The sequence below is a fragment of the Sarcophilus harrisii genome, chromosome 1 (genome assembly GCF_902635505.1).
Source record: "Sarcophilus harrisii chromosome 1, mSarHar1.11, whole genome shotgun sequence".
NCBI lineage: Eukaryota > Metazoa > Chordata > Mammalia > Dasyuromorphia > Dasyuridae > Sarcophilus > Sarcophilus harrisii.
The window spans coordinates 626,714,212-626,730,771 of NC_045426.1; the positions used below are offsets into that span (position 1 = coordinate 626,714,212).

A 16,560-nucleotide genomic window follows, 5' to 3' on the forward strand; every position below is an offset into this window, starting at 1 on the left:
TAATCAGTGGATTTTTTCATTGACTATTTTATCTTCTACTTCTAGGCTATCAGGGCAGTTTTCCTTCCTGATTTTTTACAAGATGGTTGTCTAGGCTCTTTTTTTCATTATGATTTTCAGATAGTCCAATAATTCTTAGATTGTTTTTCCTGAATTTATGTTCCAAGTTAGTTGTTTTTTAGATGAAATATTTTATATTTTCTTTTTTTTTTTCTTTTTGGTTTTATTTGATTGATTCTTGATGACTTATTGACTCATTCACTTTCATTTGTTCAATTTTCATTTTTAGCAAATGAATTTCTTCCGTAGTTTTTTTTTACCACCCTTTGAATTTGGTCAGTTGAACTTTTAAATGAGTTGTTTTGTTTATAGGATTTTTTTTTCTATTTCAACAATTCTATTTTTAGGGAGTTGTTCTTTTCTATGTCAACAATTCTATTTTTCAAGGTGTTTTATTTTTCTATTTCACCAAATCAATTTTCTTAGGAGTTGTCTTCAGTATATTTATTTCCATTTCACTAATTGTATTTTTAAGGAGTTGTTTTCTTCAAACAATTTCTGTGTTTCATTTTTCCAAAGCTCTCATGTCCTTTCCCCATTTTTATTTCCTTTTTAAAGATTCGTTTTGAATTTTTCCAAGAGAGCCTTTTGAGTTGGAGACCAACTCAAATTCCCCTTAGAGGCTTTATCTGGAAATGTTTTGCCTTTAGTGTTCTCCGGTTTGATGTCTGTTCTTCTCTCCTTAACAGATCTCTAGAGTGCTTTTGCTGTTTTGCTCATTTTAAAGGCTGGGAGGGTCTGCTCCTAGGGCAAAAGGGAGATTATCCCAAGCTTTCTCTACAGGAGAGGGCTTCCCTGCGTTGCGACCAGTTCTGCAGGCTTTCCCACTGTGCTGAATGGTCTGGCCAAGTCCCAACTTATGCGGGGTCCAGGGGCTCTCTGTTGCCTTCTGTAGTTTCATTGGAGGTCTCACAGGTAGTCTGCGGACCCACTGGCTTCTGAACCAGGACAGAGTATTCAATATTTGGGTAAGAACCTTGCACCCTTTGCCTGCGGGTCCTCTCTACCCTGGCTTCCTTGTGCCTGGCACCAGTGCTGGACTGTGTTACCTCCTGCCCAATTGAGACAGAGCTTTCCTAAGTCCTTCCCAGATATCTTCTGCTGGAAATTTGTTACACCCCCTAATATTTGTTATTTTATCCCTCCAAAATCCGTTCAGAGGCTTAATCTGGTGTTGATCCTGAGGGAAGCCAGAAGAGTTCAGACCAAGTCCTGTCTACTCTCTGCCATCTTGGCTCTGCCCAATTTTTAAAAATAAGAACCTCTAATCTTGTAAGTTGCTTGTCATTGTGGGTTGGACAGATGGGGCTTCTAGCTTTCCTTGGGCTCTTCTCTCTGACCAGAAACACCAAAACCAAGAGTTCCCCCCTCCTGCAAGTGCCCACAGCCAGGAGCTTCCCTGCCCCAGGGCCTCTACACTCCCAGTGTGTTGGCTCCTTCTTGCCCAGGGCCGCTGCTCTGTAGTACAGCTGAGTCTGGTGTTCCTAAACAGCCAAGACTCCATCAGTCTTCCAGGACTTGAACTCCTCATATAGTCCAGGAGGAGAAAGTTCCATGCTTCTTGCTGAGACTCCAGTCAAACCCAGATCACACCCCAGGGACCCCTACTAGCCAGAGATGTTTACAATTTACCCTGGATAATCCTCAGTCTGGGGTCTTTCTTCAGCTCTAATTAGGTTGTGATAGCAGGACCCCTGTTCTGTCCCAAGTCTTGATTTTTCATCAATCTGTCTTTCCCTGAGGCACAAATTTCTTCTATTTCTGAGAGAAATCTGCAGAGCTTGAAATTTACAGGTCTACTCTTCCATCTTCTCAGAATCCTTCCCTCCTTTCAGATAGATATTGACTTACAAAAATGTAACATTTTGCCATGTTTATGCTTGTTTTATAAAAACATTTCCTAATTACAGTGTCATGAGTTTGGGAACCATTGGAAGTTTTGAATGTATGATAGCTCTTTATTAGAGTAAAATCATGGAAGATTCTTGTATTATTGGTGAGAAAGTTCTTTAAGATCTTAGGATCTGTGAACACCATTCTGGAGAGCAGTTTGGAATTAAGCTCAAAAAGTTATCAAACTGTATTCTCTTTGACCCAGCAGTGATTCTATTGGGCTTATATCCCAAAAAGATCATAAAGGAGGGGAAGGGACCCACATGTGCAACAGTGTTTGTGGCAGCCTTTTTTGTAGTGGCAAGAAACTGGAAACTGAGTGGATGCCCATCAGTTGGAGAATGGCTGAATAAGTAATGGTCTGTGAATGTTATGGAATAGTATTGTTCTATTAAAAATGGCCAGCAAGATGATTTCAGAGAGGCCTGGATAGACTTACATGAACTGATGCCGAGTGAAATGAGCAGAACCAGGTGATCATTATACATGGCAACAAGACTATAGGATGATAAATTCTGACGGACCTGGCTCTCTTCAACAATGAGATGATTTAGGCCAGTCCTAATGATCTTGTGATAAAGAGAGTCATCTGCACACTCTCAGAGAAAGGACTGTGGGAACTGAGTGTGGATCACAACATAGCATTTTCACTCTTTCTGTTGTTAATTTGCTTGCATTTTGTTTTCTTTCTCAATTTTTCTTTTTCTTCCTTCTTGATGTGATTTTTCTTGTGCATAAGATAACTGTGTAAATATGTATACGTATATTGGATCTAACATGTATTTCAACATATTTAACATGTATCAGACTACCTGCTAGCTAGGGGAGGCAGTTGGGGGAAGTAAGGAAAAATTAGAAACAAAAGGTTTTTCAAGGGTCAGTATTGGAAAAATTATCCATGCGTATGCTTTGTAAATAAAAAAAGTTTTAATAAAAATAAATAAATAAAAGTTTTTACATAAAAAAAGATCTTATGATTAGCTAAAAGATTGGAAATACATTTTTAGGAAGAGTTTTTAGGTGTGGATATGTTACTTATCTTCAGCTATTTTGAATGAATTTTGAATTGAATGAAAATACAAAGAAGAAAAATTATCACCGTGCAAAGGCACTATTGTAAGTGCTAGAAATACAAAGAGCAGAGATAATAGACTAATTCCTTTTTTCCTTATAAGGCATATCTAAGATCAAGTCCTAAAAGTTTAAAATGTGGGCAAATTTATAGATTATGGTTCTTATGGTTCTGATTTTCTATATATGAAATTCAGGAAATCCCTGGAAAAATAATTCCACATTACTTGGGTTAATATTGTTCGTTATAATGAATAATTGCAATTTAACTTTACTGGTTCATGTTCTTTGATATTTTGAAAGTTATCATTGAAATTAAGTATCAAAATAGGCATTTTCTTCCATATCCATTTCACATTTTGTTTTCTGTGTATTTTGAGCCATGATAAAGATGATTAGGTTCTTAACTTCTAGAATATAGATAGTAAATTACCTATTTCATCATATGGGTTTTTATCTCATTTACCCTACAGAAATTGAAAAGTTTCAAAAAGGAGAAAGCAAGGAGGAAGAAAAGTACATTGATGTTGTGATTAATAAAAACATGAAGCTGGGGCAGAAAGTTTTAATTCCTGTAAAACAATTCCCCAAGGTAAGTGGTTTAATTAATCTTAAATGAGCTACTGTTTCTTGTGTTATTTGAAATATTTTAATTTATTTTATTTCAGAAATGTTGAAGCTGTTCTTTGTATTTTGACATCAAAAGACACAAATAACTTTAGAAATCTTTAAGCTTTTTATCATTAATAAAATTATGAATCATGACAACTTTTGCTACTAAATTACTCAAAACAGCTAACATTGTGTTCTAAATGGGGAGCTGCATGAAATAAAGTTTTAGAAATCTATATTTAGAGTCTGATATTTCATTTTTGGGTCCACTTTTCCATTTCACTTTTTAGATAAGCATGGGGATTTCATAAGAGTTACAGGGATAAGGCTTGGGTCGTTATATTCCCACAAGAACTAATTTTCACTTCTCTCTTTTTTGAAAAGCAGTACCTAGAGATTCTTTGCTTAATGATTTAAGCCATTGAATATATTGAATTGTTTATTTCTGTTTCTAATTATTCTTCATGAAAGTTACAAGTCAACTTTGGATAGAAAGTAATATAGTTGCCTAAAAGCTGCTCAGCTAAACAAATAAATGAAAAAGCTTTGGTGTTGTTAATAAATAAATCTTTGCCTACAGGGTACTTTGATAGTGTAAAACTGTGCAGAGGCTTTTGGGATTCCTTTAATTTACTAAACATCTACCCATTATATTCCAGGAATCATGTTAGATGCTAAAAATTAAAGGGAAAAAGCAATCTCTCCTAACAAATAGCTTAAATTCTAATGGGAAAGTTATATATTTAACTACAAAGTGAAAAATACAATTATGTCCACTGTTAAATGGACAGTGTCGTTTGGAATGAAGGAATTAGACATTGGAGGAGTTATATACAAAATACTGCTTGAATTTTATCTTAAAAGATGAGAGGAGCTATGAATTTCAGATAAGGGAATATATTTCAGACATGTAGTGTGACCATTGGCACGTCACAGAGATATGAGTATACTATGTGTTTGAAATAAAAGAGAATATAGCTGGGTTGATCCAAGAATGCAAGAGTCCATTTGAGAATTGAAGGCAAAGTTGTATAAAGATGTAAAAAAATAGAAAGATGTGAAGACCAAATTAGCACCCTGGATACCTTAGAATCAGCCAGAATCAGGATAAGCAAAAGTCCTTGATTTTTAATTCTTGGTCTTTAGGGGTAGAAGTGAATGGATGGATGCAGAGTCTCCACGACCTCTCCTGCTTGTCTCCTGCCCAAAAAATGACTCTGGCTAGTCTTAACTCCATCCCCTAGTTCCCCCTACAATTCTCTGTAAACAACAATTATTGAGTGAGCCAAGGATAGTGGGAAGGGCCATTTTCCAAGCTTATGCTTATAGAGTATTGTCCAATCGGTAGTTAGTCTTAAGTGCTCGGTTGTCTGGACCTCAGTGCATCAACTCAAAAGTTTCAGCCCTCTACATCTCCTGCTTTCTTTTGTTTTAGAACACAGGGGGTCACATAATACCTGATTTCTAAGGGAGGTGAGAACCCCAAAAAGGAGGTGATCACACCCTCCCTGATTTCTCAGGAAAGGAGGTGAAAACACTGAAAAGGAAGTGATCACACCCCCTGACTTCTCAGGAAGGGAGGGGAAAGCACTAAAAAGGGCAATGATCTCGCCCTCCCCGACATCTCAGGCAGGGAGATGAAAAGCACCAAAGGAAAGTGGGGATTGCTAGCGGGTGTCTGGGCTTATTAGAAACAGGTATGCACAAACCCATCAGCATGGGAGGTATTACACAAGCACAGAGCAATAATGCACAGGCTATTAGTGGTGATTCTCCCCACAGCCGGTGTAGGCTCAATGTGGTATAACAAACATGAATTGTACATGAAATTAGTGATATAACAAACAATATAAATCAACATGGTGTTGTAAAAGACTTCCAGAAGTCCTAGAAGGAGGGTATGTAAACAACAGTCACATGCCTTCTTCAGCATCCAAGAGATAGTCCAAAATCAATCTAGTGTCCATTTCTTCATGTGTCAGGGAATCCAATGATCCCCCCAAGTTTTTGAAGTCCTGCAAAAGTCTTTTTATGTATTAGGGAATGTGGGAAATCTATTGTCAACTCAACGTGAAACAAGGTGAAAACTCAAGGGAGATGTCAGAATCCTGGTATTAACTCAGTGGAATTGATACAGTGCTTATTGGTTCACACCTTAGAGAGAATCCTTACAAGGTGATAAGTCGCTAATACTGATAGACAATAATGCTTGTGTTCACACCTTTTGAGAGCTCTTATAAGCAAGAAGTATTTAAGTACTAATTGGAGTTCACACGTTTGGGAGATTCCAGGGTTTAGTATGAGATATATAAATTCACACCTCCCTTGAAGCTCTTAGGGCCAGGGAGTAGTCTGGGAGAAACCCATAATCCCATTCTCTCAGAGGAGGAGTTAACCTTTGGGAGATCATATATATAGAGGAAGCTCTTAGAGTTTTAAGGAAGTTACTTCAGAACATTGACTGGGGTCAGAGAGGAGCACTCTGGGAGGAAGCCCACAAGCCCTAGGTCTCTGAGGCAAGAGAGATTCATTGCATCTTCCACCTTGGTGCTGGCTGGAGGATAAAGAAAGCAGAGGCAGAAGCAAAGGACAAAGCTGCAAGAGCTCTTAGAACCAAGGAGAGAGAGAGAGGCCTATAAGAAAACTAACCAGGCTATATTGAAGACAGTAAAAGATCTGAACTTTTAACACCTGGCTGCATTTGGGGTAATTATTGATCTGAACTGATACTAAGGCTGCCTCCAGAAAACCTCCCCAAGAAAACTGCTCTACCTGAAAGAACCATCTTATATTTTAAAGAAGAAGAACACCACAAGGGAATCCAATGATTCCAGCAGATTTTGAAGTCTTGCAACAGTTTTATCATTTCATAGAAAATCCAATAATCCCTGATGGTTTTCAAGTCCTACAACAGTCTTATCCTGTCTCAGAGAATCCAATGATTCCTGAGGGTTTTCAAGTCCTACATCATCATTTCTCAGAGAATCCAATGATTGCTGAGGGTTTTGAAACTTCAAAACTTCAAAAAAAAAAATCAACAATTCTTGATGTCCATGAGTCAAACGCCATAACTGCCATGCTCTTTCAGTGGTTGGCACAATCAGCAACAGAACCACCCGATGTTTCTTGGGTCTTCTCCTTTGTTTCAAGGGTCTGCTCCATCTCTCTGTGATGGACAAGGCGAATATGGCTCGTTGGCACCCATCTGATTCCTTTTCCACCTGTAGAGATACAAGCAAACCCTCTCCCCCAAGCAGTTAACCTATCTGGTCCCTTCCAATCACCACTTTCTGGGTCTCTCCACATCACCTGGCAATTATCTAAAGATAGTGGAGCCGCTTTCACTGGACACTGCCCTTCCGGTGGATTATAAAACCTGTCTGCCAAAGCCAGTGCATCTTTGTCAAAAATCAAGAAGTTAATAATATAAAGGGCTAGATTTAGAAGTTCTCTAGGGTTACCTGTGGCTCCCCCTTTCTTTTGTTTTTGGAGGGGCTTCTTAATATCTCTGTTTCTCCTCTCTACTTTTGCCTGTCCTTGAGGATTAAAAGGTATGCCAGTGGTGTGTAAAATCTTATACTGTGCACAAAAGTGTGTAAAATGTTTAGAAATATATTCAGGTCCATTATCTGTCTTTATTGCTTGTGGCAAACCTATAATTGGAAATGCTTGTATAAGGAATTCAGTAACCATTCAGGCTGTCTCTTTTGCTGTTGGTATTGCAAAAGTGAATCCTGAAAAGGCATCTACCACAACGTGGATAAAAGACAGGTGACCAAAAGATTTATAATGGGTCACATCCATTTGCCAAATTTCATTGGGTCTCAAACCACGAGGGTTCTTCTCTGGAGGAAGCATAGGAGCATGGAAAGGAATGCAAGCTATACAAGCTTTTACTATACTCCTAGTTTTCTCTCTCATTATTCCAAATTGTAAACGTAAAGCTCGAGCAACTTGATGATATTTAGAATGAGATGCCTGGGTTTCCTGAAATAAAGGAGTATTGGCTAACATAGAAGGCTATCTGCCTTTGAATTACCATCAAAAATAGGACCTGGAAGTCCACTATGAGAGTGGACATGCAAGGTATAAATCTTAACTGGACGTTTTCTCACTTGCTCTTGAAGTTCCTTAAAGAGCTGATATATATTGGAAGCTACAAATTTTATTTGGGCTGTGGCAATTCTTTGTACCACACCTACTGAATAGGCCAAATCAGATATATTTATATCTCCTGCACAATAAGTAAGAGTTAGAATGATTGCATACAATTCATTTTGTTGAGTGGACTTAAAAGAAGTTCTGACAACTCTCTTTATAGTTAAGTCACAAGAGTATACAGCACAAATATTATGTTTGGCTGCATCTGTAAAGATAGCTGGTCCTTTAAGAGGAACTTTAGAAATCTTTTCTTCAAGAATCCATTGCCAATTATATAATAGTCTGATTATTTTTAATGGAGACCCATGTGTAAAATTTGGAGCCATGGCTAATAAAATTTGCCACTCTGGGATGGTTTCACAGCATCCATTAATTTGTGCATTAGTATAAAAGGTGTATATCTTGTCAGGTCTTATCCCAGATAATTGTACTGCTTGCTTAATGGCCTTTAATAAAATTCTAGCCACAAGCACTGGGTAAGGAATAAGGTTTTGTTCTGGTTATGCTGGGAGGTTCACCCACTCTATCACACTGTCTCCTTGATGAAAGACTGCTGTGGGTCCCTCTTGTGTAGCAAAAACTGATATTTCCAAGGGTTTTTGAGTGACTTTTTCAACCACATTGGATGAAGCCAGTTCAACTTCTCTCAAAGCCTTTTGAGCTTCTTTTGTAAGCTGGCGTGGTGAATTTAAAGCAGTCTCCCCTTAAAATGTCATATAACGGTTGTAACTGATAGGTAGTCAAGCCTAACACTGGTCGCATCCATTGGATATCTCCTATCAATTTCTGAGTCATTTAAGGTGTTTAGCTTCTCTGTTCTTAAGGAAAGTTTTTTTACTGTAAGCACCTTAGGGTTGAAAAGGAACATGTCTTTGAATTTTTTTTTTCTGGAGCTATGTGCAATTTGTAGTTCCTTAGTGTTTCTATGGTCTTTTGTAGACATGCTTCTATTATTTGCTGCTCAGGTGCACATCCCAATATATCATCCATGTAATGTAATAACACTACTTTTGGAAATGCTTTTCTTACTGGAGTAAGAGTAGCAGCAACATACATTTGATATCATAGTAGGGCAGATTTTCATTCCCTGTGGCAAAACTGTCCATTCATATCTTTTATAAGGCTCAGCTAAGTTAACGCTGGACACTGAAAAGGCAAATCTTTTCATATCTTCCTTATCTAGAGGGATAGAATAGAAACAATCCTTAATGTCTATAACCCAAAAAGGCCATTCTCTAGGCAATTGAGTAGGAGATGGAAGTCCACGCTGAAGAGTTCCCATAGTTTCCATCTGTTCATTTATTTACCTTTCTTAAATCAGTCAACATCCTCCATTTTCCAGATTTCTTTTTTACAACACACACTGGGGAATTCCAAGGACTTAGAGAAGGTTGTAAGTGTCCTTGGTCAAGCTGCTCCTGTACTATATCTAATAAGGTCTGAATTTTATTGCTACCTAAGGGTCACTGTTCTATCCACATTGATATATCCGTTTTCCATTGAATAGAAACAGGTGAAAGTGTTGGCAGGCCTTCAAGAGCAGCTCTGCCTAAAAAACCAAAGTACACATTTTTAATCCTAATTGTTGTAAAATATCTCTTCCCCACAGATTGATAGGGATTTTTTTTCCAGTATAAAAGGAACAAAAATTCCTGTTTCACCTTCAAATATCCATCTCAAAGGGGTAACATTAACTTCAGCTGCTATTGATCTTCTTACACCAGACCAGGTGTCTACCTTAATCTTTGGCCAGTGACTGGGCCAGTTGGCACCTCTAATGACTATATGATCTGCACCTGTGTCTACCATAGATCTACTGTGTCAATGGTATGCCATTTATATAGATAGTGAGCATAGGACAGTCAGCTGTCCCAGCTGCTCTCCAGTATATTCCTGGATTCTGTTGCTTAGATTCAGAATCTGGGTGACTATCACCAAGTTGCTTATTGGGAGTCTGCTCAGTAAATCTGATGCTACTACTTCTCCTGGTTGATAAGTCACATATAGTCTGCCTGTATTAGTGACTGGGATATTATCTACATACCCCAATTTCCCACATCAGTGTATTGATGGACACTGTTTTGTATGTACTCTCAGGAGGTGAAATGGTCAAGCCTACTGTGCCTGGAGGCAAGGGATCCATAGGCTGGAGAAGAATAGATTTCACCTCTCCAGGGGGTATCTCAGTTTTCCCAGCTGCATACAGCTCTATTCTTCCCTTTTGTAATTCCTTTCTCCCAGCAGATGGCTTCCTGGCTGATTGGGCATGTCTGGGTACTGGACTTGTAGGTGCTCTCTGGGTGTAGCATTGGCTGCCATCATGCCCCAAGTGTTTCTTCTCTTGGGGTCTGGGGCTGTGCCCCTCATCCTATTTCCCTGAATCAGTGTATATTCTCATGCCCAGTGACAGCCTCCGTTGCATTTAGGACATGGGGTACTGGGTCTTGTTCTCCCACCCTGTTTTTTCACTCTGTCTCTATACCAACATTGAGCTTTCAGATGCCCTACTTTACCACACTGAAAGCATTGACGAGTCTCTCTGGAAATTCCTTGCCAGAAGGGACCCTGTCTTCCCATGTTGGGATCTTGGGAAGTCTGCATCATAGCCTGGCTATAAAAGGCATTTGTGCCCACTGTGGGCACAGCGTTTTATAATCTCCTCTAAAGAGGAGCATCCTTGCATAGTCCTAATATAATTCTTCTACAAACCTCATTAGCCTTTTCTTTAGCAAGTTGCCTTATCATAATTTGTTACTGCATTTTCACCATTAGTTCATATGACAGCTGTCTGCAAACGTCCCACAAAATCAGCAAAGGGTTCATTTGGTCCTTGTGCAGTTTTTGAGAAGGCCTCACTCTTGTCGTTTTTATCGTGGAGAGAATCCCACGCTTTGATAGTAGCAGTAGAAATTTGCTGATATGTTGCTATGGAGCAATTAATCTGTACTGAGATGTCTGCATAAGAACATGCACCTGTTAGTTGGTCACAGGTGATTGGAGCATGAACTCCATTTTGACTATTTTGTTAGGCTTGTGTCCTACAGAGTTCACTATATTCAGAAAGCCACAAGTTTTGTTCAGATTCTAAGCATGTCCTCGCTATAGATTTCCAGTCCCTAGAGGTTAAGACTTTATGCACCTTTTTCAAATCTTTGAGGATTTCTATATCAAAAGGAGCATATTTTCTACTTTCTTGACCTGAAGAGGTAAAGTGTTGAATCACAGGTTACAGTCCTATTTTAAAATCAGCTAAATCCTGCCCTTCTTGTGTGACTTTAAGTACGACCTTTTGCAATCTAGTCATAGGAGTGGTTGGATGCTGGGGGGGGGGGGGGGGGGCTGATGGTATCACTGCCCCTCCCACTACTCCTCCTTTCACCATCCAGGAAGGTGGAGTTGACACGCCAGGAAGGCGGGTCAAGAACCAGTTCTGGTTTAGTTCGGGTTGAAGCTGCCTTGTGAGAGCCAGAATCACCATGCCCTTCACCCTTCCTCAACTCTTCATGTCCTCCAGTGATGCAGCCATTAATCTTTTCATTGTCTTCCTCTTTTTCCTCACACTTCCTCATCTGGCTGTTCTTAAAACTGTTCTTTTTTTTTTATAACTTGCAGGATTCTTTAAGGCCAATTTTATTATGTTGTATGTATAGAATGTTTCCTTGGAAATTGAATGAGGATCTTTATCAGTTTAGTACTCACATAGTTGTTGTCCTACAAGCTTCCAATTATCTGGTGAAATTTCTTCTTCCTCTAAGAACCAAGGGGACGTGCGTTCTAATGTACCCAAGCGTCTAGCAATCTGTTCCCAAGTTATAATTAAGCTTTGTCCCTTGATCAATTTAAGTATGCTTTGTATAGTGCCCCCTTGGGGCAGGGGTGGGAATGGGGTTGGGGATGGGGGGAGAGGGAGAGAATCTTTTCCTAATATCTATCCCATTTCAGCTAGAAAAGGTTACTAGTTTAGCCCTTAACAAAGTAAGTTCCCTGTTTTTCTATTAAAATATTCACCCTATTTCCTTGTCACCAGGGACTTTTTCAGTGAAATTAGGGTTCTTGGGCTACACATTGGCACCAAATATCCGAGTTAGCACCCTGGATATTTTAGAATCATATGGAGTCAGGATAAGCAAAAGTCCTTGATCTTTATTCTTGGTCTTTAGGGGTAGAAGTGAATTAGATGGACACAGGATCTTCACACCTCTCCTCTTTGTCTCCTGCCCAAAAAGTGACTCTGACTAGTCTTACTCCACCCCCTAGTCCCTCCTACCAATTATCTATATACACTATAAGATTGAGCCAGCACAGAATGGTGGGGCAGGCCATTTTCCAAGCATATGCTAATATGAGTATTGCCAATCGGGAATTAGCCTTAAGTGCTCGCTTGTCCGATCTCAGTGCATGAACTCAAGAGTTTCAGCCCTTTACAAAAAGGGAATTCATTTTTTTATCCTAAAGGTCATGAAGTCATTGGAGTTGGTTATATAAGGGTGTCAAAAGGCCAGATCTGCTGTTAAGTAAAATCACTTTGGCTTCACATGGGATAAACTGGAGTGTTGAGTAACTTGAGGCAGGGTTACAAGTTAGAAAACTATTGCATTGCTTTAAGTGAGAGTTGATGAAAGTTGTGTCTTGAAAAAAAAGCAAAAAAGGTTCAGATGCAAGAAATCTAAAAGTAGGTCAAGATTTGAAAAGGGAATTGATATGTAAAGTTAGGAAGAATTAGGAATTAGCATAATTCCAAAGTTATGCATCTTGCAACTGTATGGTAAGGTTTTTGGTAGAATAATAATGGTGATAGTGAGCAACCTTGTTTCATTCCTGATCTTATTGGGAATTATTCCAGTTTAAAACCATTACATATGATTCTTGCTGATGGTTTTAAATATATGCTCCTGACTATTTTATGGAAAAGTCCATTTATTCCTATACTTTTTAGTGTTTTTAATAGGAATGGATGTTGGATTTTATCAAATGCTTTTTCTGCATCTATTGAGGTAATCATATGATTTTTGTTAATTTGATTATTGATATAGTCATTTATATTAATAGTTTTCCTAATATTGAACCATCCCTGCATTACTGGTATAAATCCTACTTAGTCATGATGTATATGATCCTGGAGATGATTTTCTGTAATCTTTTTGCTAGTATTTTATTTTAAGATTTTTCCATCAACGTTCATTAGGGAGAATAGTCTATAATTTTCTTTCTTGGTTTTCATCCTACCTGGTTTAAGTATCAGTACTATGTCTGTGTCATAAAAAGAATTTGGTAGGACTCTTTCAATCCCTATTATTTCAAATAGTTTATATAGCATTGGAATTAATAGTTCTTTAAATGTTTGGTAGAATTTATATGCAAATCCAATCAGTCCTGGGGATTTTTTCTTAGGGAACTGATTAATAGCCTTGTCCTATTTCTTTTTCTAAAATGGGACTGTTTAATCAATTTACTTCTTCCTCTGTTAATCTGTTAATATTTTTGAAGGTATTCATCTATTTCATTTAAGTTATCAAATTTGTTGGCATAAAGTTGGGCAAAGTAACTCCTAATTATTGCTGTAATTTCCTCTTCATTAGTAGAAAGATCTCCCTTTTCATTTTTAAGACTAATAATTTGATTTTCCTCTTTCCTTTTTCTAATCAAATTTACCAAGTGTTTATCTATTTTGTTGGTTTTTTCATAGAACCAACTCTTAATTTTATTTATTAATTCAATAATATTTTTTAATTGTCAATTTTATTAATCTTTCCTTTTGTTTTTAGAATTTCAAGTTTAGTGTTTGACTGGGAGTGGTTAATTTGCTCTTTTTTTAAGCTTTTTTTTAGTTGCAAGTCTAATTCATTGATTTTCTCTTTCTATATTTTATGCAAGTAGGTCTCTAGTATAAAAATTTCACCAAAACTGATGGGAAAATTGGAAACTAGTATGGCAGAAAATAGGCATAAATCTGCACCTGTTACCGTATACCAAGACAAGATCAAAATGGGTTCATGATCTAGACACAAAGAATGATATTATAAACAAATTAGAAGAACATAGGATAGTTTACCTCTCAGATTTGTGGAGGAGGGTGGAATTTGTGACCAAAAAATTTGTGACTAGAAATCATAAAATAAGTAATTTTGATTATATTAAACTAAAAACATTTTGTGCAAACAAAACTAATGCAGACAAGATTAGAAAGGAAGCAATATACTGGAAAAACATTTTTATATCCAAAAGATCTGATAAAGGCCTCATTTCTAAAATATATAGAGAATTGATTCAAATTTATAATAGTTCAAGTCATTTTCCAATTGACAAATAGTCAAAAGATATGAACAAACAAATTTTCCAATGAAGAAATTGAAACTATTTGTAGTCATATGAAAAGGTGCTCCAAGTCATACTGATCCGAGAAATTCAAATTAAGAGAACTCTGAGATACCACTACACACCTGTCAGATCGGCTAAGATTATAGGAAAAGATAATGCTGAATATTGGAGGGGTGTGTGGGAAAAGGTGAAGAACTTACAAATTCTAAAGTAGATCAGGCCTTATAGGCCTCATTTTCGGCTTTTCCCGAGTCACATGATTTTAGATAAGGCCTGGACTATGCAGCCGAAGAAGCTGTATATCACCTTGTCTACTGCATTCCACTGACCAACTAGGGGAACAGTAGATTTAAGTGGCCAATCACAACATATAGAGGGTGGGATTTTGGAGGTTCTTTGTCTGATATGTATAAAAGCTGTAAGCATTTTCAAGGCTCTGGCCCTATCCTGCTGTGAAATTTTGCTTGCAGACCAGGATGGGGTCCGCCTCTCGAGATTCTAATAAATAATTCTGCTTTCTATGAGTGATCTCTGTAGTAGTCAATTTGGGTAGGTCTTTTTGTCCCAAACAAGGGGATGCAAGAAAACTGGGATACTGATACATTGTTGGTTGAGTTGTAAATAGATCCAATCATTCTGGAGAGTAATTTGGAGCTATGCTCAAAAAGTTATCAAACTGTGCATACCCTTTGATCAAGAAGTGTTAGACTGGGCTTATATCCCAAAGAGATCTTAAAGAAAGGAAAGGGACTCACAGGTGCAAAAATGTTTGGCAGCCCTGTTTGTAGTGTTAAGAAACCAGAAAATGAATGAATGCCCATGAGTTGGGGAGTGGCTGAATAAATTATGGTGTATGAATTTTATGGAGTATTATTGTTCTGTAAGAAATGACCAACAGGATTTTCAGAGAGGCTTGGAGAGACTTACATGAACTGATGCTGAGTGAAATGAGCAGAACCAGAAGATCATTATACATGGCACAACAAGAGTATACAATGCTTAATTCTGATGCATGGCTCTCTCCAACAATGAGATGATTCAATCAGTTGCAACTATTCAGTGATGAAGAGAGTCATGGACACCCAGAGAGAGGACTGTGGGAATTGAGTGTGGTTCACAACATAGCATTCTCACTCTCTCTGTTGTTGTTTGCTTGCATTTTTTCTTTCTCAGTTTTTCTTTTTCTTCCTTTCTTGAATTGATTTTTTCCTGCACAACAAGATAATTATATAAATATGTATACATATATTGGATCTAGAATGTATTTCAACATACTTAGCATATATTGGATTACCTGCAAGCTAGGGGTGGGAGTGGGGGAAAGGAGGGGAAAATTTGCAACAAAAAGTTATGCAAGGGTCAATGTTGCAAAAATTACTCATGCATATGTTTTGTAAATAAAAAGCTTTAATTAAAAACCAAAAAACTGCAAAACACCAAATTAAATGGCCTGAAGCCTGAGGCCCTGAAGTCCTGCCTGCCATGTTTTCCTATTATTTGGGGGTGTCCAGGCTGACATTCAAAATCCAGGAAATCTAACCCAAAAACAAAAGGATAAAAGTCTATATTAATAAACTCTAAATTTAAATTTCCCTAGAGAACTGCTGTACAAGGTGATATCCTCAGATAAAGAGAATTCAAAGCCATCATCACCTTTAAAAGAAATACTTAAATGCTAATTAAGAGATAGTGGGAGTATTTAAATGCAAATTAAGAGGTAGTGGGAAACTGGTGGGGACAAAAGCCTGCAAACTTTTAGCTGTAGTTCTATTTGTTATTATAAAGTCTCAAGTTACAAAATATATAGTTTAAGGCTATATTCCCATGTGTCTTCACTCAGTTAATTCCACACAGAGCCATAGTTGTTTTTTATAATTTTGCAGTATTCAATTTTGATTATTTTGTGGTTCTTTCCAAATGCATTGTTTTCTTGGCTTTGCTTACCTTAGTCTTCCTCAGTTTATATAAATCTTTTCATGCTTTTCTATTAATATTTACCATGTCTTTCAGCCCAGTAATATTTCATTACATTTATGTGCCATAATTTGTTTAGGCATTCCTATGTCTATGCACGTTGACTTCATATTCCAGTTCTTTGCGATCTCAAAAAGTGATCATATAAATATTGTCTTCTTATTGACCTCCCTTAGGTATATGCCTAATAACTCATATCTGTCATTTTATCTACATAATTCCAAATTATTTTTTCTAATGGTTAGATTGTTTCCATAGTATGAGTGTTTTGCTATAACTCATCTAAGATTAACTATTACCACTTTATGTAATCTATGCAATTTTTCAGGGTTTTAGGTAAAATGTCAGGGTTGTCTGATGTGCATTTCTCTTATTATTAATGATTTCATTGATAATTGCTTACGATTCTTTTTAAAATAAGATTATATTATTTTCATTCTAAGTTATCTTCTTTTTTCCTTCCCTCCTCCA

At 37.4% G+C, this 16,560-nt stretch overlaps 1 protein-coding gene across 4 annotated transcripts in view; it reads left to right on the forward strand.

The window, feature by feature from the left end:
- The window catches only part of KHDRBS3 (KH RNA binding domain containing, signal transduction associated 3), a 260,581-nt gene that overhangs the window by 91,506 nt on the left and 152,515 nt on the right, over positions 1–16,560 (forward strand). For all 4 annotated transcript variants that reach the window (XR_004231106.1, XR_004231107.1, XM_031947233.1 and 1 more), the window contains exon 2: positions 3,498–3,616. Coding sequence is in view for 2 of the 4 variants with exons in the window: in XM_031947233.1 (XP_031803093.1) it covers positions 3,498–3,616 (119 nt within the window). In the remaining 2 variants the exon portion in view is untranslated. The remainder of the gene's footprint in view (positions 1–3,497; positions 3,617–16,560) is intronic.